Genomic DNA, 21284 nt, shown 5'->3' with positions numbered 1-21284 from the left:
GTTCCAATACTATAGGTGAAAGATGTTCTTGGGGAAAGAAGAGACTCATGAATGACTGGCATATCGCTCTCTCAATTATCTAAGTTGCTATGTGACGTGAACTGAACAGCCCCAACACTTCTCAGTTGGTCAAGTAGTGTCCTTTTTGTCCTTCTCTACGTTTCCATTGGTATCATCCCGGGGCTTGTCCTGGCTGTCTGCTGCTCTTGTGCCTTGAGGAGATTCGTTGACCTGGGCTACCTTGGCAGCTGCGGGAGCCTGTAGATTCCCGTTGGCTTCAAGGGCAGCAAGTATGGCGTCAAGTCTGCTTTCGAGGTTTGTGAGGTTGTTCTCGAGGTTGGTAGCAGCTTGCTCACCCCTATGTTGATATCATGTTAGTCGAATATTACCGGAGGTCGCTTTGCAGCATTATGTGCAGTGAGGCAAAATGGGAAAGAGGAGACAAATGTAACCGAGGTAACGCTCGAGGCAGTGCTTTGAAGGGTGCAGGGATGAGTGTGTTGTGCTTGGTGAGAAGTGAAGCGATCAAGATGCATTCAAATCGAGTGAAAATCTATTGCCACATTGATAAGCCAGAGCTTGAACCAATTAATTCCGTGGTCAATAGTACGTATGTGGAAAGCCCAAGCACCAGTACAAGGCCACATAGGACTTTCTTTTCGAGACGGTTGGCTCTAGACTGATGGGATAACACCCTGTTTAGTTGAGAATTGGTACCAATGGCAGGTGATGTCAACCTTCAACATAGCATGTCTCAAGCCCTTCAGATTGTTAGGAAACTGCAAAACGTATATGCCTAGCTTATCCTATGCCTGGGTGAAGATTGAACGTCGGAAATGCCGATGGAGGAATTTGTTGATCTGGGGACCGAGCACAAAGCGATATGCTGATGCCGAGTACGCCAGCGAAGAATTCCATGACAAAAATGCGACATGGATACATGGGAAATATGGAAATCATGTTGAAAGTGGATCGGGATGAGGAGAATGTAAAGTCGTGTTGAGACAAGGCGAGGAGACGAGGCGAAGTGAGATGAGGGGAGGGGAGGGGAGGCTGCAGAATAGTTTACCTAGCAAGGTCCCGGTAGGCCTAGAACGCACATGTTGTCAGTATAATTGGAAATGCAACACAATAACGGAAAGGTCTATAAATTGAGAGGGTGTGTGAAGAAACGAAGGGTAAACACGGCAAGGCCAAGATGCAAATGCGAATGCAATATGCAAATGCAGATGCACAATGCAAATCAGTTGGTCAATCAACCAGGAGAATTTGGGCTGTGGCAAGCCAAGCGAGACGGTCTCGACCAGCGGGCTGGGTCTGATTCTGGGTCTGGGTATAACACGTTCCACGGTCAAGCCGGGGCGAGAGTCTGGACCTCGATAGTGGGAATAGCCAGGGAATGACTAGTTAGGGGAAAGAGGGAGGATTTGGATTTGGATTTGGATTTGGAACTGGGATTGGATTATGGAGAAAGAACAAAAGGAGGACATGGTTGAAACAGGAAAGGAGTGGTAAGCATATAAGAAGGTGGGATGGAGACCAAGGACAATTCTCTCCGGATGTGCAGCAAGGTGTTTTGTTACCATTCCCATGTTTGGCAAGAAGGTAAATTCTGCATTGCCATGCCTGACAGATGGCAAACGCCCACCCCGAATGCAATGGCAAGCGTGAGAATGAGACATGGATAAGAAGAGAAGACCTACTTGGGCCAAATCGGCATCCCCCGAACCCGCAGCCTTTGTGGCTCGGTTGTTTGCGTCGTCAACTGGTGCCATCTTGTACTGTACTTCTTTACGTGAGAAGTATTGGCGATGAGTGAATAAGAAGATGTAGGTAGGTTGTAGTATAGTTTGTAGGTGAGGCAGATAATGCGTTAGGACAGCCCAACGTGGTGGAAAGTTGGCTGTGCTATGCTATGTTTTTGCTGAGCGGTTTGTTTAGGAGAAATACGGATAGTCCAGAATGAATGCGAGGATGCCTGCTCATGGCTGAACGAGTTAGGTTTAGGTTCTTCTGCAGTGGGGGTTTATCTGCGTGGGCAACCAACGGTTCTTCCTACCTCTCCCTCTTAGGTACCCAAAGTTGTAGTTTCTCCTTCCTTTGTCTATTCATAGCAACATTCGACCTTGTTCCTATATATTGTCTGATGAGATCTAGACCTTAAGCTTCAGCTATGTACCTACTGACAAGAACAACGGAGATGTAGGTACTCTGATCAGAAAGTAGATATAGCCTATGGCCTCAGTGAATAGACAGCCTGAGTAGTCCCGGTAATTTGGCGGGCGCGACAGCGGGCCGTCCACTAAGGAAGGGGTGGCCTGTCAGAGCTTGGATATTCATAAAGTTGTCGATCGATAGAGAAGGGGCAGTTTGAGCCTCGATTCCACTCACTTGATTCTGTCCAAGAGTCGACTACACTCGGACCTGGTCACCTCGAGCCAGCTGACAGCGTACTGTAACTACCTACCTATTTTCATAATAATCGGCTATCCAAGGCACTCCTTCTTCAGTCTGGACTGAGGTATGCTCAGTTGCGATACCCACAAGACCATTACTCCCAAGACCTTCTAGTCAGAGGAAATATCTGAACAAGATAGGTAACCTGTTTAGACTTGGCTAAGCTTGTGCGAATATACCACTTAGATCATTGGCCCAAGAGGGTATTGTCCAGTGGCCAGATATTGTCAGCAAATGGTATGGTTAACCTGGACCTGCCAAAGGTACAGCTACTTACATGTCAGAATGCATTGGCATACTAGTATCGAAATCGACCGGTCTGGCCGGGTGCGCCACGCTGCTGGTCAGAGCCTGATCTCGAACGTTGCGGGTCTTTCCTGAGACAACACTCAGAACGACGACAGCTGGTCGTCATCATGAATAAGGGAGAAAATTCATCACGAGTGAAGCGGAGAATTGCAATCTTGATTCTATACTTAATTGGGAAGAAAGCATGTTCAGATGGGGATCGAAATCGCACAATGCTGACTGGTTACCTATCTAGTTGTTACCATGTTGATCATGGGGAATAATAAATGCCACTTCCGATGCAGCTCTCCCAATAGATCATGATATCGATACCAATCGGGGCTGGAAACAAGCAACCTGGCCATCCCCTCACCCTGCAACTATAAATGTGTAGTAAAAGCGATGGCAGGCCAACATGCCAGATTTCAAGGTGCAGCTGTGTTCCCACCCGGTTTCCAGAAAGGGAATGTAATTCGCAAAGAGTAACTGCTGGAGGAGGACTGTCGTGCTCACTTACATGCAATGCGATCGATCAATCGATCTATGATTATCCACTCCATTAACAAATTCAAGGAGTCCAAGTGTCTTTAGAACTCTCCGACATTATAGTGACACAAACTGGTGGAGCACAGCACCCGGTCTCGATCCCATCCATGTCTATTTATTGCTAGTGGTTCTGGGCTCCTTTCTTGACCTGGTCATGGACAGCCACCGCTGCTGCTGGAAACCAAAAACGCCAGATGACGGCGTACAACCCCCGGTTAATACAAGACAAGCTACGGAGACTTTCTCTCGATGCACCCACGATATTACTACTTATATTAGATTAGCTACTGTACATAGTAGCATCTAGGCTACTTGCTTGACTGATCCGGGCTGTTAGTTGCTGATCACCCCCCCTTTTCCCCTTGAATGTGGCCCTCTATGATTATTAGTTTAGTGCTAAATCGGCCAACTGTCGTTGTGGAAATCGAAAATGAAATACTGCTATTTGGTCAAGGTAGATGTGGATAGCAGAACAAGAGAGGAAAACACTGTAAAAGAATAATGGGGTTTTCCCAGTGTAATATATAATATATACAACTAATGACAAAATAGTGTTAATATTTCCATTATAAAAAGTGGTTTTCATATCTACTACATTTGCTAGGTAACTGTTAGCAGCTATCTGTGACAGCAGAGGCAGGAACAACTAACGAACATGCACGTAGTGACATCCGGAAATACAATAATCTTGCTGTACCGTACCCCAGGTAGGTAGGTACCTACCTTCCTGCCTTAGTACCTGGGTTCAAATAGGTTCGGTCCATCTATGCATTGGGACTGCACAGGGCAGGCACGAACCAATCAGCCACCTAACCAATTAGCAGACTTGCAAGCATGCACATCCTGGGACTGGCTTCCTTCTAATCGATCGCTCACCCTGTCGTGAGGCCTCGACGTCTCATCAGCGTTCTAGACTCAGTATCCGTACTATGGAGAGACGCCATGCGCTTCACGCGACTTCGACTTAGGGTCTCGGGGAGACGGACTCGAGCATTTATTCAAGCCAGGGTCTAAAACACTCGAAAGCTTTCGGGCGCTGCAGAGCAGTCTGCATTGCAATTGGCATCTTTAAGCAAAATCCTATCGAACGTCACAGTCTACACAACGTAGCTCTCAGCCCCGAATACGATCATCAATTGTCGTCTGAGTAATACCAAAACTGCCGTTACTTCAACACGGTCAAGTGGATCAATCAGCCAACAAAGACTGCCATTGGCTTACAGATCACGGAATCCAACTCTGTGTCACTATTTCCGCTACTATTCGGCAGGCTAGCTTTACAAGAGGACACTACCGTTTTTTGCCGGTGACGGTTTGAAGTCCAAGTTCGAGGAGTGTCCAAGTCAAGATTCAAGCCAAGACTACACAAACAGAACAAGCATTCTTGGATCGAAAGGACGATGCAGACGAGAGGCGTTACACTGATCAAGGAGTCGCTCGTTTAATCCGCTGCGGCTTCTGCTTTTCGGGCTACAGCCAATCATAGGGCTGGGAGGGATCGAGATTCTTACCATTTATTGAATTCCCATGCTGCTCCATGGACGATTCCTACACCACTTCCCGATTCGCAATTACCGATACCACACATTTATAGTTTATACCGGATTGACGCTGTTTGTGTGGATGGCCTGATGAACAATGCCATCTTGTCTTACACATCCCATCAACCACTGATGCAATGATCTACCTCACTCCTATAACCTTCATACGACAGTACCGTTCCAAAACTAAGTGGGTATAGATGATAAACCATCTCTACTAGGCTCGCCTCTTTGTTGGATAGAAGGTAGTCTGCAGGAAACTTTGGAAAGAGAAGGAGAGAAATTGGATACAGGGGCGCGTTCGCTGCCCAAGTTAGCTACCAGAGACACTGACCCGTCGCGGAAGAAGGGATAGCAAATGATTGATGCCTTGGAACCGCTTGAAATATGCGTCATTCGACTGGAAACATCAACTATCGGTGCAATATGACGAATAAACCTCGTTGCTGCACAACGAACGGACTTGGGCAAAGACGTCGGTGGCCATGCCATGTGGCCCATGGAAAGGGAACCTGGGGGATTTCCGAAGCCCAAGTAGGCAGATCGCGTTGGCGCGGCACTGTGGGCGATTCAACCAAAGAACTTCTCGATCATGGTGAAGCTCAATTTTTGACGTCTCGCGATCCATAAGCCAAAGCTCGATTCCAGCAACGGGCATGGCTCGATGACGATCAGGAACAACCCACGCGCGGAACAGGACGTGCGTCACTTATATAGGCCCACACCTCACTAGCTCCCAATTGCTCCGACCACCAGAACTCAAGCAGAGCTCCACTCTCTAGTTAGCCCACAACCACCTGGCTACCGACAAGCGATGCCTCTTGAAGAACAAGCTCACCTTCAACCCTGACAATCCGTCTGTCACGCTTCTTTAGTAGGCCAGTACGCACCGTCCCGACGAGGTTTGAGCCTCTGTGAGCCAGCCGCAAAGCAGGAGTGGGAAACGACACCAAGGAGCGTGTCTGCGTGACATTTGTTCTCAATCTCACGCCGTCATCTAAGCATCCGTATGTACTTGGACGGCGGGACTATGACCGTTTCACGAACTGGGATCGAGATCTTACCCGTTACAGTTTGTGAGTTCCTGCGCTATACCGTAGTCTACGGACGGTGCTGTACCGGTGCTTCGAGTTGGCAGGCACACTGGAGTGTGGACGGTGATACATCGAAATAGCCTGCCAGGCAGGTGCTGCGATCTTGCCGCCTCGGGTCAAATCAGTCGATCAATTGACGGTTGATCAACATGCGCAATTGCCTTTTTCTTAATAGAGGATGCGGATACGCCAAGTTCCATAGCACTCCTGCCCGCGTCCTTGGAACACCATGAAGGAAGGGCTGTACGACATTTGGACAAACATCAGCATGAGCATCAGTATGCCACCCCTGAGTCTTACATGTCCTCGATACCATGTCGCTCTTGATATTGACTGGTTTGAAACCAATCAGTAATCTCAACAGTTGTTCCATCATTTACTCACTTATATTTGGACGTTCTTACATCCGTGGATGACTCTGCTAAAAGTCTCCCAGTCACGGGCACCAGTAGTGTTGCGCTGCGTTGCGTTGCGTTGCGTTGAAGCGACCTCAATATGGTCTTCGAATGCGTCTATTGGACCAAGATGGGGCATCTCGATGTTGTCCAGGTGCCGCCCTATCGTATACGTAGCCGACGACAGGGCCTTGGGGTCCACGCTTCTTGTTTTTAACCCATCTTAAATAAGTTGAACTGCATTGCTTTATGTACATGCGTTTCTCAGCAATGACCGTGCCAATTGTCCATCATAACTCAGGGCTTTGCAATGGTTGAAGACTGATGCTGAACTGGTCCTTGCATTATTATTCATCGACTCTCTTGAACGTCAAAACCCGATATACCCCAGCTCGGAGAAGAGTAGCAGAAGGCTGCGGATCAGTCAGTATCCACAGCCAGTCCAGATTTCAGAGACAAATGCCAAGACTGTGCGTGCATCCTTGACGGAAGATTGTAGGTCTACCCCTTCTCCCACCCGACCACTTTCACGCCCCATTCCGTTGTGCTCTGTTGCGAACTGGCCGGGCTAGACTACGCCCTCCTAGCTCCCTGCGAGCCTCTGAACAACAAGACCACCACCCCCCGAACGTAATGCCATGTAAGAATCTGATGTTTCTGCTCTCTCTCTGCTCTCGCGATTTTATCCTCGCTTCCGAAACCCTGATTTGCCTAATCGCTCTCTTTCAATAGTCTTAAGTATTTGCCGGTGGCTGCGGCACCTCCGACTCTGCTCCGTTTCCCCTGGACCCTGTTCCTGCCCTCCATTAACAGACAGCAAGCATTTGGATTCTACCATGCCCTAGTCTCGACATTGGCTCTAATAGCACCTCTCCATAGAACAATTCCTCGACTTGGTTTGTTTTCGATAACTGACACACCCCTGTACATGGGCACTTGAAAGTCCATTTCTCTAGAATCTGATTCTTATAAGCGTCCTGCCTGTCTAGTTCGGCACAGGGCCGCGCGCACACACCAACAGGAGTTTAGGTCCAGAACATTGATCCTCAACCGACCGACCTGCAGCCAAACATAACCCGGGGTCTATTCTGTCTTCTTGGATCTGTCACCTCACAGTCGCCTCATGAGTTTCAATCCCGAGATCACCTGCTAATCCACCTCCTCGTCACTACTCTCGACATTGTTCCTAGACGAGGTCTTGCGCCGCTGACTGACCGTGGGCTTCCCTCCTACCCCCATTGCGGTTGGACAGAGCACCTTTCTCCCTAACCCATAACCAACCCACCAAGGCCCAGGATTCATTCTGTGCCATCGAGATATCCGATTCTGTGTCTTGCCTTTGGTGAAGCTCATACCTGCCGCACTCGACTCCCTTACAAGCTCGACTCATCCATCTTTCCCTCTTGATCGCTTTCTGGCTTCTCTTTCTACTCTCGTTCTCGATCATCCGCCTCGAAAAATTCGTTCGTTTGTTCGTCGCTGTAGCATACCAATTGGAAAATCTTGGTCAGTATAGCATCCTTCATCATATGTCCCACCTGTTCCTGTCCTGAAGCCTGCCTGCAACTGCGGCGGACTTACCCATCGCTCTCGATCAGTCGGGTGACTCCATCTCGTACTTGTATACGCAAACGCAGTATCGTGTTCGTCAACCTCTCTGCCCTTTCCCATCATCACTGCCCATGCCCACATGCCCAATCAATGCATCTCCTGTTTCCCGACCCTGAGTTTATAGTCGTCTCTTCAAACCTGACTGTCCTTTCCTGCCCTGTCCCTTCCTGTCCAGCTTGGCCTCGCTTCATCGTTGCCCAAGCACGCTCTGATGCTGTAAGCTATGAACGTAGTCTTCATTCTCACAGCAGGGTATATGTGTTCCACCAGCCTTTGATCCTTGCCCAACGCACTTCCATGATAGCTTCTTTCACTCTTGTTAGTCGTTCGACTCCGAACGGCTTCGTCAGTTCATCATAGTTCTGTGCCTAACCCCGCGTTTCAGAACCCACCTATTCTCGACATCCACCAAGCCGCCAACCATACGAAAGAGGAGAGCATTGTCTTGCTGTTTCAACACACTCGTGTGTAGTTTTATATTGCTTAATACCTACTGGGTACATTGTTCGGTTATATTAGCGACCTTCAGCCGCTTGGTACTGTTGCCTATCTCGTATCGCAGGTTGCAAATCGCCAGTCCACTTGGACCTGGATTACGCTGAAGTCGTCACCCTGGCACCAATCAGAAGAAACCTATTCGTATTCAAAGGAAAGGTCCCGGGGACTTTCCAGCCCTGCTGTATGTCTTCAGATCTTGAATCGATCTTCGCCGAGTTGGGGTTGTCCCAATATCTCGGCGCCTTCGTCGAGCAAGGTTTCGATGAGTGGGATATTATTCTCGACATACAAGAGTCGGATCTGTACGTGCCCCCAACTTTGACTGGTTGTGGAACTTACACTGACTGTCCAACAGAGATGCACTCGGCGTCAAGCTTGGTCACCGTAGGGTATGGAGAATGTCACTGCCCACTTAGGCAAAAACTAACATAATCCTCGTCTAGAAACTTCAAAGAAGAATAGCCAATGCGCGGGGCATATCCCCATCAACGTCTCTGTCGACCCCTGCAAGGCCAACTAGCGAAGAAGCAAAGTCAGAAAGCGTTCAACCCGAGCCCAGTCGGACAGAAACACCCCCAGAGGGACAAGGTGTCGCGAAACGAAAATACCGACGTCATCCTAAGGTGCGAAGAGAGTCGTACATCGCTAGAAGTAATCGTGACTGACAAGGCACCAGCCCGACGAAAATGCCCCTGAGCGACCCCCCTCCGCTTATGTGTTATTCTCTAATAGTAAGCGTTGCTCCAGGCCGAGGATTCCTTTGTCAGCATACTAATGAGTACCACAAAGAAATGAGGGAAGACTTAAGGAGTCAAAATCTCACATTTACAGAAATTGCCAAGCTCGTAGGGGAAAACTGGCAGAACCTGAACGCCAGTGAAAAGGAAGCGTTTGAGAGCCAAGCAAATGCAGACAAGGAAAAATACCACCGAGATTTGATGGAGTATAAAAAGACGGCCGACTACCGGAAATACATGCAGTATCTGCACGAGTTCAAGGAGAAGCAAGCTAAAAGAACTCAAGGTTCGTAGCCAGCTGGCGCCAAACCCATCGTTCATTGATGGAATAGTGAAACTGACATACTGATCTTGACTAGCCGATTCTTCCAAGAGGACCAAACTGGACCCTATTCGACTACGTCATAGCAGTAGCAGCAGTAGCACTATGACGCCTGGTAACACATCGAGTGGAAGTGGCAGCGAAAGGTTGCAGGGGAGCGAGCCACCACCTTGTTATCGGGAAAGGTTGAATTCGATCGCATCAGTAGCTGAGTCACAGCATTCGTCGACAACGCCAACACTTCTGTCGCAAGCCAATTCAAACGATGATACCATGTCTTCGCCACGGGGTAACCATTTCGATGCCGGCAGTCCTCGAGAGCCTATTCATCAAACTTCCACGCGCCAGCAGTCTTGGCGAGATGGTGGCCGTGGGGCTGAAACATCTCAGCAACAACATCTGCCGTCGTTATCCAATATGCTTGAGGATGGAAGGAAAGGTATGCCCGTATCGTCAGGTTCTGAAGGAAATCCGTATTCGAGTGGTTTCGTCGCCGCCAATCATCCGAGATCAGTACCTGAAGTACCAAACGTCCTCCCATCGGCTCCGCCCAAAATACCGCTCCTCCGACACGAACCATCTTCAACCAGCAGCGTCGGATCGGTCAGCCCAGCAGGAAGTTTTGCGCGAACACCTGGCGAAGGCCCCCTCCCGATTCACGCTCTGCTCTCCCACCACCAGACGCTGCCAACGCCCATTGCTGCTGCTGCCAGCGCGGGGATTTTTGAGCGAGGTTCTTCTGTTTCTGGTTTCGGAACGACAACTCCCAGCCCGACAGACCCTGCACCACTTGCAAGACCGTCTTTTCGTAATGGCGTAGTGCCCAGAGGATATGGTACTTGATCCTCCCACTGCAGACTTCTGCAAAAAGCTTAAGCTAACGCGGCTTACAAGGCTCTCAACCTCTGCCACCTACTGGCCCCTTAGCCAGACACGACGAATACATGGCAGACGCCGATGTCCTGATGACACCAGCACCCGATCTCGTCACTCCAGTTGAAGAACGGCCTCTACGAGCCCGCCTGGACGGTATGAGTGTCTTGCTGAGAGCAGGCGAGTTTGTTGCCAAGTCCGAACGGGATGAACAGCGGTGAGGAGACGGATAACGGATCATGTCCAAGAGATGCCGCCGTTATGTACGACGATGAAAGGATCGCCCTAATGTGTGGAGTTGAGGCTCCCTTCTTTTATTATATTGTTGGATACCCATGTGTTATGATGTATACTCTTTTGAATTCAGGGTCGGACCTCGGGAATGGTGGTATGTGTGTCTGCATAACTCTGTAATGACTATGGCGGTAAGGGGATTGAGAAGTTGAGGGGTTTGGCGTTACGGAATGGTCTGGGTTCAATCGGCTGGCGAGAATTTGAAAAGTAGCAACCAGGGCCACAAGAGGAGGGGTATGATTTGTATTCGAATGTGTTTAGGCCCTTGAAGGGTCGATTGTACGCCGTACTATTTATGCATCTCTGGTCGTGGTTGGTGGGCTTTTTCTGGGATAACAAAAAAGGAGGATGACTAGATATCAGGTTAGCCAGTATGAAATATTATAATCATTATCTTATATGAATGAAGTCTAGTAGTGCATGATTCCATTGCATCATGAGACCGAACTGAGTTTGAGGGCATTCCCATGTGTCAGACCACCAGCAGATGATAATGGCAAAAATGGAAACAGACATTATCGCGGCCACTGAGAATGCGAAATAGGAAGGGGCGTCGATGGATTTGGTTTGTCTTTGAATTGTTGCTACCTCATTTGTACCTTGATACCAATACCTACCTATGGAGAGGATGACAAGAAGAGGCGTGCGGTTTGTATCAAGAAAAAGTGGCAGAGAACAATAAAGTAAAGAAGAAAGGTGAGCAGGCAGTACGAAATTGAAACGAAGGGTCCTCCTTCCTTATCCAGGTTTTATGAACTGCCTACTTCGTCAACGGTTCCTCCCCGCAAAACTCAACGTCGTCATAGGGGTCCAGTTCATAATCGGTTCCAACGTCATGGTGCAGGTACGAAAGGAGTGTGGGGTGGATCGCCCGAAAAAACAAAGAATTAGTGGATCCATAAGATAAGTACGTAACTTTCCACCACCAGCAATTAACGCGAGGTGATGATGATGATGATGCGTATCTGTGCAGTAATATTACGATCTAGACTCCAGCAAATGCTAAATGTTATCGTAGTGTATCTGGTACAGAGCGACAATATAACGACGATTCACCTCCTTTCGAAAACAAGAGCTTGACTCTATCATGGTCGCAGTTTAGAGACTTAATACAACTTAGCTTCTGTAACCCGGCAGGGGAACATTGACCAAAATGAGTCAAGAGCAACGAGATCTGCGGATCTAAACTTGCTTCCCCCGCGTGGCTCTTGGGAAACGGGAGGGAAAACCCCAATAAACTTTCAGGGAGAATTTGACGTGACCAAGTACACAAATTAAATACACTTTCCAGGATATACATATATATAGGTATATATGCATATCCAATGTTTCATTCCGTCATGTCCTTCATATAAACAATTGCTCTAAATGTTGCCTATCTCGACTTCTTCCCTAACGCCAGGATATCATCAGGTTATCTTCCATGCCTTCCCTAGATGTTTTTCGAATGAAGTCTGCAGGTGTCTCATGACTCGTCAAGTAAACCATCCCCCAAAAACATAGACACAACCAAGCAGTCTAAAATTGCTCTTACTATTCGCCATCAACAATCTCCGCCGACCAATCCCTGCGAATCTCCAGCTCCGACAGACCAGGCGTATTCTCAATCATCAAACCCTTCTCGTTGGCTAGATGTAGGAGACAGATGAAACAGTACGATGTAGAGATGTCATCCATAACCGGTTTGGGGTATACAGTTTGCAGGTTATTCATGACTTCTGTAAACTTGAGTGGCTGTTCCTGTTTGAAATCGCCGTCAGGTGATGCTGAAGGTTCGGGTTGTTTCTAAAAAAAAAAAAATCGTGTCAGCATCTTGCTCATCAGTGGTACCAACTTCCATAGATCACTTACCCCGAGAATGTCATTATCCATACCCTTCCACAATTCCTCCTTGAGTCTTCGCACATCAACCTTCTTGGCTACTCTGGCGTATTGCACGTACTCTGGTCGCACGCGCCTTGTTTGGGTAACCAATGTCGTTCCGAAAGCCCCAGTGTTCGTCACCGTCTCGCCATTGAGAAGAGCTGTGAAACCACCGCCCTCAGTCAAGCCAGCTTGGCCGTCAACACCTGGCGAGAAGTGTTCGCGTGCATCGGCAAACTCCAGGTCATCATCGTCGTCCAAATCGCCGCCGCCGGGGAATGGCATACCATCATCTTGGAAGAAGTTGGCATCGTAATCGCCCCCAGGCGGTGCCGTCTCGTCGGTGTTCTGGGGTGCCTTTTGCTTCGCCCAGAATTCTTCATCCATCTCTCCCTCGGGTTGGTTATCCAAACCGACATTGCCAAAACCACCAATGCGAGAGTTGAATCCCGTGCGTCGCCTGTTCATTCGTGCCTTTGGCTTGAGAAAAAGGTTCAACAAAGACTTGGAGTTGAAATGCTTGTCGTCGGGAAGAAGATTGCGTGATTTCGACTTCCAATCCTTTTTGGGCATGCTGATGGTTGTGTTGTTTGTAGCCTGCGTGTAAATGAGGTCCGAAGTGTGTGAATCGAGAGGAGCGGCAAAGTCGATTTCAAATGGTTCCTTTTCCTTGCGTTTCTTTGTTTCGGTTGCCGGCTTATTGACATCTTTGACCTTTCTGATTCTCCAGTGCTCGGCGCTTGTCCAATTCTTCTGTAAGGCTTGGTCGAAAAAACCGAGGATATCTTCGTGCATTTTGTCCGCTTGCTGAGCACTTGTCATGGAAACGACGAATTCCCCGTTGCCTTTGCCATCGACCTCATCCCCATCGCCACCCTCTTCACCAAAGCCAGCGTCATACACTCGCATTTGTGGCTCCAGGGCGGCTTCTCGGGCCCAAGCCTCACCACCTTCACCAAAAGCAACGTCCTCAACGGCATCAAAAGTTCCAAGGCCAAGGTCATCATCATCAAATCCTGCCGGAGCATCGCCATCGATGACAAGACCAGATATATCACCTAGTACTCCAGGCGTCTTTTCCTTGTCTTGGTCTTGCTTCCAGTCCTCGGGTGCCTTCAAAAAGGGGATATCCATGGAACCAGAAGGATCACCAAGGTCAAAAGTTTTCAAAGATGGGCAGACATCAAGCTCGTCGAGACGGTATAGATCGGGAATGAACTTGGCACCAAGAGCTCCCAGGTCGATTTCAACATCATCGGCTTCCTCTTCATCCTCCAACTGCTCCTCTGCCGCATCGTCTTCTTCGATACCATCATCTTCTCCATCACCCTCTTCGTCAGCCTTTTTCTTTCCAAAAGTGGCAGCATCGCCACTGTCGTCGCTACTGTCGAAAACGATGCGCCCTTGTGAATCAATCATCAGATGGTTCAGAAGAAGTCCTTTGGCGCCTCCCTCATCAAAATCGGCAGATGCTTTCTTGAACAGTGGATCAACAGCGAATTCCAACTCAAACTTCTTGAGTTGCAGTGAGTTGAATGAAGGCGCGAGCGTTGCTTCAGACGATCGTTGTGTCTGGCAAAGGTCAGTTTAACTCTTTGATGCATGCACATGAATGAAACCCTACCTTCTTTTTGGGCTTCTTTTTGATATTCCCATCCTCGTCCAATTCCTCTTCGTCACTCTCATCGGCGTCTTCGCCATCCTTGTCTTTTTTCTTGGCATTGTTGCTGTCGGCAAGACCGCTCAGAAGCTTGCCTGTCTCGGTTGCAACACTGTCGACTCGATTCGTATAAATTTTGACACAGCCGTCCAAGGTACAGCTAGCTTTCTGAAAGTTGACGCCATCGCCCTCCTTGAGAAGTGACATGTCGTGGAAATAGTCGATCAGGGCAAAGTTCCACGAGTTTGTCGCATTGATCTTGTTATCGGTTGCCATCTTCATCCACTCCTCAAAGTTGGCCAGAAGAGGGACTCGCTTCATAGGCGTGACTGCCGAGCCTCCAACCACAAAACCTTCATCATCTTCAATGTTGCTGGCGCGGCCAGGGCGGGGTGTTTGCGGGTCACCGTTTTCCATGTCGTCGAGGCGAGCGTTGCTTTTGCGAGGAGTCGCGGCCTTTTTAATTTCGTTGAATTGTCTCTCGTGAAGAGCTCTTCTAGAGCTCATGCGCTGACCTTTTTCTGACACATCGTCGTTGAGGGGGATCCTGAATAGCGGCATTAGCATATTGCAGCGGTAGCCAGTGAATCAGCTTATTGGTACTCACTTTATCGGTGAATGTGCAATGTATGAAGGCGCCGACCCGGGGCCAGTATTTGCCCTAGCACTCCCCGATCTGGGAACTTGGGCAACACGAGGCATTTTGAAAGTGTTTTGTGTGGGTTATTAATTAAAGAGGGCGGAGTTGGACGAGGCCTGTCGCGTCTTTGTCTTGGTCGTCGTGGTGTTGCGGGACCCCCCCCCCCCCTTTGGCAAAGTAAACAAAATAAAGGCGAACTGTTAGGCCGGTACAGGTGGGCAGTGTTTGTGGGGTAACCAACAACTTTGCGCCTCACTTGATACCTGAGGACTCCATTGTGGCTGATGAACCTCATCAAAACCTTATCTGCGCAGTACAACCTAACAGCGACCAGTACAAGTTCTAGGGTATAAAAATAAATCCTTAGAAACATGATCCGGATAGTACAGATCAACTGACGGATTTTATCTCTCATCCGCTTACTTCTCAATAATTAGGTGCCTCTTCCTTTGGTAGCGTTGTTAGCGTTAATAAGCGGACGGAAAGTATCTTCCGTCTTAAACGGAACATGGCGGACACCCACCACCACGCGGGAACTGCCAAGGCATGAAGCTTATCACCCCTGTTCATGCATCACGAAACTTCGTGGCGGCACGTAAGGCAGGCACGTTGTAAACGAGAAACAAGTCAGAGACAGGACGATGTACAGTTAGATGCATTAAACAGCTTGATATAGGTAGACAATCCTTCTACAACAGCAGCAGGTGATGAAGCTTAGCATTTAGGCTAACCCATACTGTCACTGCAAGGTCTGAACTGGCTAGACTAGACTGGATATGTTTCTGCTAATCTTGACGAGCCACACTCACACAACGGCTGTGGCAACTACTTCACCGATCTGTATCATGGAATACCAGCAGGCGGCCTCCGCTAACTCGAGGTAGGTAGTCTTCGTCACCATCAAGTAGAACTTGCGATAAGCTCGTCGCAAAAGAAGCGCTAAAAGGCTTGAAACTGGTTTTTGGTAGGTACCTTACCAAAGTGATACAGTACTTGAATTTATCAGATGGATTTTTGCTGCCTCGGGTAATCGCGAAGGGATGGACGCGAGCAACAGTTGGACCATGTCACGTCACAAACGATATCTAGCACCAAAACCCGTCCCTCGGTACATACCTACTAATCTTTGTAGGTCGGTAGTCTATTTAATCTACCCTCCTCGCTTCAATCCTCCCCTTATCGAATCCCATTTATTTACAACCATCTTCATGAGTGCATTCTCTTGTTCATCGCTCCTTGTATCCAAGTGACAATGGCACTCTTAGCAACCACTTTATGACATGACGATATCAATACCACAATGACGAATATCGCCCCTCGCAGGCTTGCCTGCCCAAACAACAACACCGACCGACGTCGCAACACAGCTCCCCAACGATTCCTCCGAGGCAGTCGACTCAAGTCTCGCCCTTTCTATACCACGGTCTTTCTTCTATCAATTTTAACCGCATATTCTTTCCTGTCGCACACGACCTTTGCGCAGTCTGGCTCCAGCCATGCCGCCGATCCTCATAACCTGTTCAAACGAAGCTCCTCCGCCGATACCCCCGAGTGCAACCAAGTTCATGATGCTCAAGACAAATGCGCTTTTGTGCGCAAATACTGTACCGACGACGATGCCGGACTCGTCCCTTATACCGAGCTCTATTATTGCGCTTTTGGCAACGTACGGCCTATCGCATTCAGCATTCTCGTCGTCTGGCTTGGCCTCCTCTTTACCACAATTGGAATTGCTGCAAGTGACTTCTTCAGCGTCAACTTGAGCACAATCGCTACCGTTCTTGGTCTTAGCGAGAGTCTAGCAGGCGTCACATTTCTAGCATTCGGCAATGGGTCTCCCGACGTATTCAGCACTTTTGCTGCGATGGGCTCTAACAGTGCCAGCATGGCTGTTGGTGAGCTGATAGGAGCTGCAAGTTTCATCACTGGCGTTGTTGCTGGGTCTATGGCTCTCGTGAGGGAGTTCCGTGTCGATCGAAAAACTTACACTCGTGATATTTGCTTCTTTATTTTCGCCGTTGTTTTTACAATGATCTTCCTGGCCGATGGCCATTTACACTTCTGGGAGTGTTGGGCCATGATCGGCTATTATGCAGTATATGTTGTCACCGTTGTAACATGGCACTGGTATTCGACAAGGCGCAAAGCCAGGCAGCGTCGAGAAGGAGAAGCGCGCAGTCATGTATATCATCCCGGGGATGAGCTTGCTGGCGAGCCATATCGAGATGATGTAGACGACGTTGGTTCAGCTCCTGGCACTGCCCTTTCTACTCCGCCCGATATTTCACTTCTTGAGGCGGGACCTAGGATTGAAGTGGAGGGCACACCGCAACCAAGTGAGAGCGACACGTCAAGTGAGGACCACGATCGCATGGTTGCAGCAGAGGTCGCCAGCAGCATGCGAGTACTGCGTGGCCGTGGAACAAGGAGAAACACAATGACCCCTATTCGGCCCAGTCTTGTCGGAGCGCTCGAGTTTCGATCTGCGCTGGCACAGCTGCAGCGTGAGGGTAACTTGCAACTGTCAACAATCCCAGGAAGAAGTTACTCGGATTATCATGTCCAAAGGCGAAGACAAACCACAGCCACCATCTCGGACTCGGTTCGTTCAGACGGCCAGCCGGCTTCAGGCTATGACGAACATGCGCCCAAAAGGAACAGAGCACTCTCTTCAGGAGATCAACCTGTAGGGACAGCTGCTCACCCTGCTCACCCTGATCTCCGTATCCCGAGTCGCGATAGAGGCGAAACCAGCCTGTCAGTTCCCGGCTCTACAGCCAGCGGAACAAGAGCATCAAGCCCGAGCCCTTCGCACACTGTTAGGGGAAACCTGGCCGCGCCACCCGTCGGTCCTAGTGGGACCACCTTTGATGCTCCCAGCGAAAGCACAAGAGGACAAATGCCCACTCCTGAACTTCACTTGCAAATCCCGAGTCCAAGCCGCCGCAGCTCCTGTAGCGATCGATCTTCGCCAAACCAACCTTTCCCTATGTACACGGACTCGCCAGCGTTGCTCACACCAAACTATCACAATGACCCAATCGAGTTCGTGTCACCGGGAGGAGTGTCGCCCAGTACCGTAGTGCTGGGTCAAGCAGGCCGTGAAACACCATTTGCTGATTTGCAGCTGACGGTTGATGTACCATCACGCCCTGTTAGGTGGTGGCCATATGCTGTGCTACCGCCTCCTCACATACTGTTGGCAACCTTGTTTCCTACATTGCAAGGTTGGAATGATAAGACGGCGTGGGATAAGTTTGTTAGTGCGATATCTGTCCCGAGCATCTTTCTCCTGGTAATTACTTTGCCAGTGGTAGACTCAGCGACAACAGATGGCGAGTCCTCTCTCCTCGAGACGATTGTTGACTTTACTAGCCATCATCACGATCATCACGGAATTGGGCATATGGCACCGCCCGTGTCGGTCGAACATTCATCAATCGAGCCGGAAGGAGAGTCAGAGTGGGAGCGCTATCGCAGACGCTCTCATGTAAACCGGAGTAGCAGTCATGTAGGGTCTGCTGTTCCGCCTTCCTCAGCACATGCCGATGGAGGGGGGTATTCGGCCGTCCCGCAACTGTCTCTGGGGCCACCAGCCATCGCGACCAAGCCTGCTTCGGATTTCCCTTCTTCTAGCAGTGCCAAAGGTGACTGCACAGGCTGGAATCGGTGGCTCGTGGCACTCCAGCTTTTCACTGGACCTCAGTTTGCAGTTTTGGTTCTATGGGCCAATACTTTGGATGAAGGGGAAAATCCTCATAAGACCCTGATCTGGATGGTCCTCTACAGCCTCCTCGCGTCACTCATCCTCCTTGGAGGCTTGATTGTCTTCACATCAGAGGACAGGCCACCTCGTTACCATTACATACTTTGCTTCATGGGATTCACTATTAGTATTGCTTGGATCTCGACCATCGCAGGCGAGGTCGTTGGAGTTCTCAAGACAGTCGGCATTATTCTGAATATTTCGGAAGCGCTGCTGGGTCTTACAATCTTTGCTGCCGGCAACAGCGTAGGAGATTTGGTTGCCGACATTACGGTGGCGCGACTGGGATACCCCGTCATGGCCCTGTGAGTATTACTATGCTTCACTTGGAGATACAACTGACAACCTGTTTAGGTCTGCTTGTTTTGGTGGCCCAATGTTGAACATATTGCTCGGCATCGGTATTGGAGGTGTTATGATGATGGTCAGGAAAGCAAACAAGAAGCATCACAAAAACCCTTCCCTCCCCATCAAGTACAAGCCTTACCGTATTCAAGTCAACGGAACGTTGATGATCTCAGCCATAACGTTGCTGGTGACTTTGGTAGGGTTGTTGATTATTGTGCCCATGAATAAATGGATCTTGAGCCGTAAGATCGGATGGGGACTGATTACACTCTGGGCAGTGAGTACTGTCGTAAATGTTATCATCGAGGTTACTGGAGTTTGGGGTGAGATGGCATAAACTCGGTTGAGCTATATATAGCAAACAACATTGTACAAATTGAATTTTCACATGATTAGGCTAGAACATATATTAACACGCCCCCAACCGCTTTGCTTGTATTTATAAAATAACAATGGATACCAAGAGAGCGAACTTTTGAATATCACAAGTAAAGACTACCTACCTATGTCTGATGGATTTGATATTGTTGATATCCACTCACCGAGCTCACCTAGACGACCCCCACCATGCTGCGAACTAAGTGCGCATTTGGCGGTCAGACTCAGCGAAAGAAAGTGGACACCACTGTAGATTTCGTTTGTAGACCTAATCTCATGATAGCATGTGTGAAAGTACTTTTAACGAAGAAGATTGACCAAAGGATGCCATTTTAACTACATCCTGTTTGCCGATATTTCCATGGAGTACAATGCTTTTCTCAAACAAATCTTATTGTTTTCTCATCCCATCTCCTCACCAGGCGGTCCTCATGGACCTCGTCGTTCTAATTACAATAGTTGGCAGACCCTTGAATCGTTAGCGGTATAAACGTGGCTCTAATATGGATGATACGAGACGTACATGGCGAACTGTATTTCTGTTCCAATTTTAAATATATTATAGAATTGATGGATCGTCTATCACATCTCCTAGTCATCCAATTGATACGAACTAAATACTGTCACCAGTTGATTGAATATCTTTGTATTCTTGAGGTTTCTTTAGTAGCTGTTTTGTACCTGAGTGTGCCCCGCATCCAAGCTTACCCCACCCCCTCCTGTTGGTCTTGGCTTGGTCCCCTCCTCAACACCAAGAACTCCAGGTACTTTATATTATCGTGACCCCATTTCTCTCTTTTTCTTCTTCTCCAACAACCGTTTTACACCACAGCCCTCACGATGTCTCTCGCTCCTCCCTCATACTCTCCTCTTCAGGAGCGTCCTCTCAAGGACACCATCTGCCTCTTTGATGTCGACGGCACCCTTACCCCCGCGCGTCTGGTATGCCAAAGCTCAATAGACCCCTGATATCCTACAAATCGCTGACAACTCCTCAGGATGCTTCCCCCGAGATTCTTTCCGTTCTCCAGAAGCTTCGCTCAAAGTGCGCCGTCGGTTTCGTCGGCGGTTCCGACTTCCCCAAGCAGCAGGAGCAGCTGGGCAAGCCCGCTGGCCAGCCCGTCACCGCTCTCTTCGACTTTTGCTTCTCCGAGAACGGCCTTACTGCTTTCAAGCTCGGCGAGCCCCTCGAATCAAACACCTTCATCAAGTTCATCGGCGAGGAGCAGTACAAGGAGCTTGCCAACTTTGTCCTCCACTACATCGCTGACCTTGACATTCCCGTCAAACGCGGAACCTTTATCGAGTTCCGTAACGGCATGATCAACATCAGCCCCGTCGGCCGTAACGCCAGCACACAAGAACGAAACGACTTCGAGAAGTACGACAAGGAGGCCAAGGTCCGCGAGAAGTTTGTCGCTGTCCTCAAGGAGCGATTCGGCCATCTCGGTCTCACGTATGTTGCATTACCCCTATTCACCACCATGAGCTCTAGCAGCTGATCACCGCATAACAGATTCTCCATTGGTGGTCAAATTTCCTTCGATGTATTCCCTACTGGTTGGGACAAGACCTACTGCCTCAGGCACCTCGAGAACGAGGCCAAGAAGCCCGATGGCATTGCCTACAAGAACATTCATTTCTTTGGTGACAAGACTTTCGAGGGCGGCAACGACTACGAGATCTACGCCGATTCCAGAACTATCGGCCATTCTGTCACCAGTCCCGAGGATACTATGCGCATCCTCAAGGAGCTTTTCGATGTCTAAACACATAATCTAGTGTTGAGGCCACGAGTTAAAAGCATATATGCACTTGCCATAGAAATGAGACCAAGAAGGAAACAATTTAATCACTCTCAATTTTACAATATGCGCAGTTTTATTGATAGAACTAAGATGCTAGGCAGAAATCATAATGAAAAGGTATCTTTGATGTATAAATCTTCATGATATCGTAGAAATGATATATGT

At 48.9% G+C, this 21284-nt stretch overlaps 5 protein-coding genes across 5 annotated transcripts; 3 read left to right on the top strand and 2 right to left on the bottom strand.

The window, feature by feature from the left end:
* Positions 1-106: 106 nt before the first annotated feature.
* Positions 107-1910, bottom strand: EDB82DRAFT_229389 (uncharacterized protein). The gene is made up of 3 exons (XM_025727095.2): positions 1704-1910; positions 1070-1089; positions 107-358 (listed from the first exon to the last, which is right to left on the bottom strand). The coding sequence occupies exons 1-3, from the start codon at positions 1773-1775 to the stop codon at positions 130-132; spliced, it is 321 nt and encodes a 106-aa protein (XP_025581597.1). The 5' UTR covers positions 1776-1910; the 3' UTR covers positions 107-129.
* Positions 1911-8392: 6482 nt separating this feature from the next.
* On the top strand, positions 8393-10815 carry EDB82DRAFT_558086 (uncharacterized protein). Its single transcript, XM_025727093.2, has 7 exons — positions 8393-8732; positions 8786-8819; positions 8874-9053; positions 9107-9161; positions 9220-9453; positions 9527-10324; positions 10384-10815. Exons 1-7 carry the CDS (start codon positions 8614-8616, stop codon positions 10581-10583), a joined length of 1620 nt encoding a protein of 539 aa, XP_025581595.1. The 5' UTR covers positions 8393-8613; the 3' UTR covers positions 10584-10815.
* A 1257-nt stretch (positions 10816-12072) lies between these two features.
* On the bottom strand, positions 12073-15237 carry EDB82DRAFT_228374 (condensin complex subunit 2/barren). The gene is made up of 4 exons (XM_025727092.2): positions 14787-15237; positions 14144-14726; positions 12508-14091; positions 12073-12441 (listed from the first exon to the last, which is right to left on the bottom strand). The coding sequence occupies exons 1-4, from the start codon at positions 14879-14881 to the stop codon at positions 12190-12192; spliced, it is 2514 nt and encodes an 837-aa protein (XP_025581594.1). The 5' UTR covers positions 14882-15237; the 3' UTR covers positions 12073-12189.
* Positions 15238-16119: 882 nt separating this feature from the next.
* Positions 16120-19270, top strand: EDB82DRAFT_546655 (Sodium/calcium exchanger protein-domain-containing protein; the record flags this gene model as incomplete). The annotated part of the gene is made up of 2 exons (XM_025727091.1): positions 16120-18890; positions 18940-19270. The coding sequence occupies 2 exons, from the start codon at positions 16120-16122 to the stop codon at positions 19268-19270; spliced, it is 3102 nt and encodes a 1033-aa protein (XP_025581593.1).
* A 798-nt stretch (positions 19271-20068) lies between these two features.
* On the top strand, positions 20069-21248 carry EDB82DRAFT_505215 (eukaryotic phosphomannomutase). Its single transcript, XM_025727090.2, has 3 exons — positions 20069-20253; positions 20310-20767; positions 20828-21248. Exons 1-3 carry the CDS (start codon positions 20152-20154, stop codon positions 21078-21080), a joined length of 813 nt encoding a protein of 270 aa, XP_025581592.1. The 5' UTR covers positions 20069-20151; the 3' UTR covers positions 21081-21248.
* Positions 21249-21284: the final 36 nt, after the last annotated feature.

Source organism: Fusarium venenatum (assembly GCF_020744135.1).
Source record: "Fusarium venenatum strain MPI-CAGE-CH-0201 chromosome Unknown EDB82scaffold_3, whole genome shotgun sequence".
NCBI lineage: Eukaryota > Fungi > Ascomycota > Sordariomycetes > Hypocreales > Nectriaceae > Fusarium > Fusarium venenatum.
The sequence above is the reverse complement of the archived record's forward strand: the minus strand, read 5'-3'. Positions and strand labels throughout refer to the sequence as shown.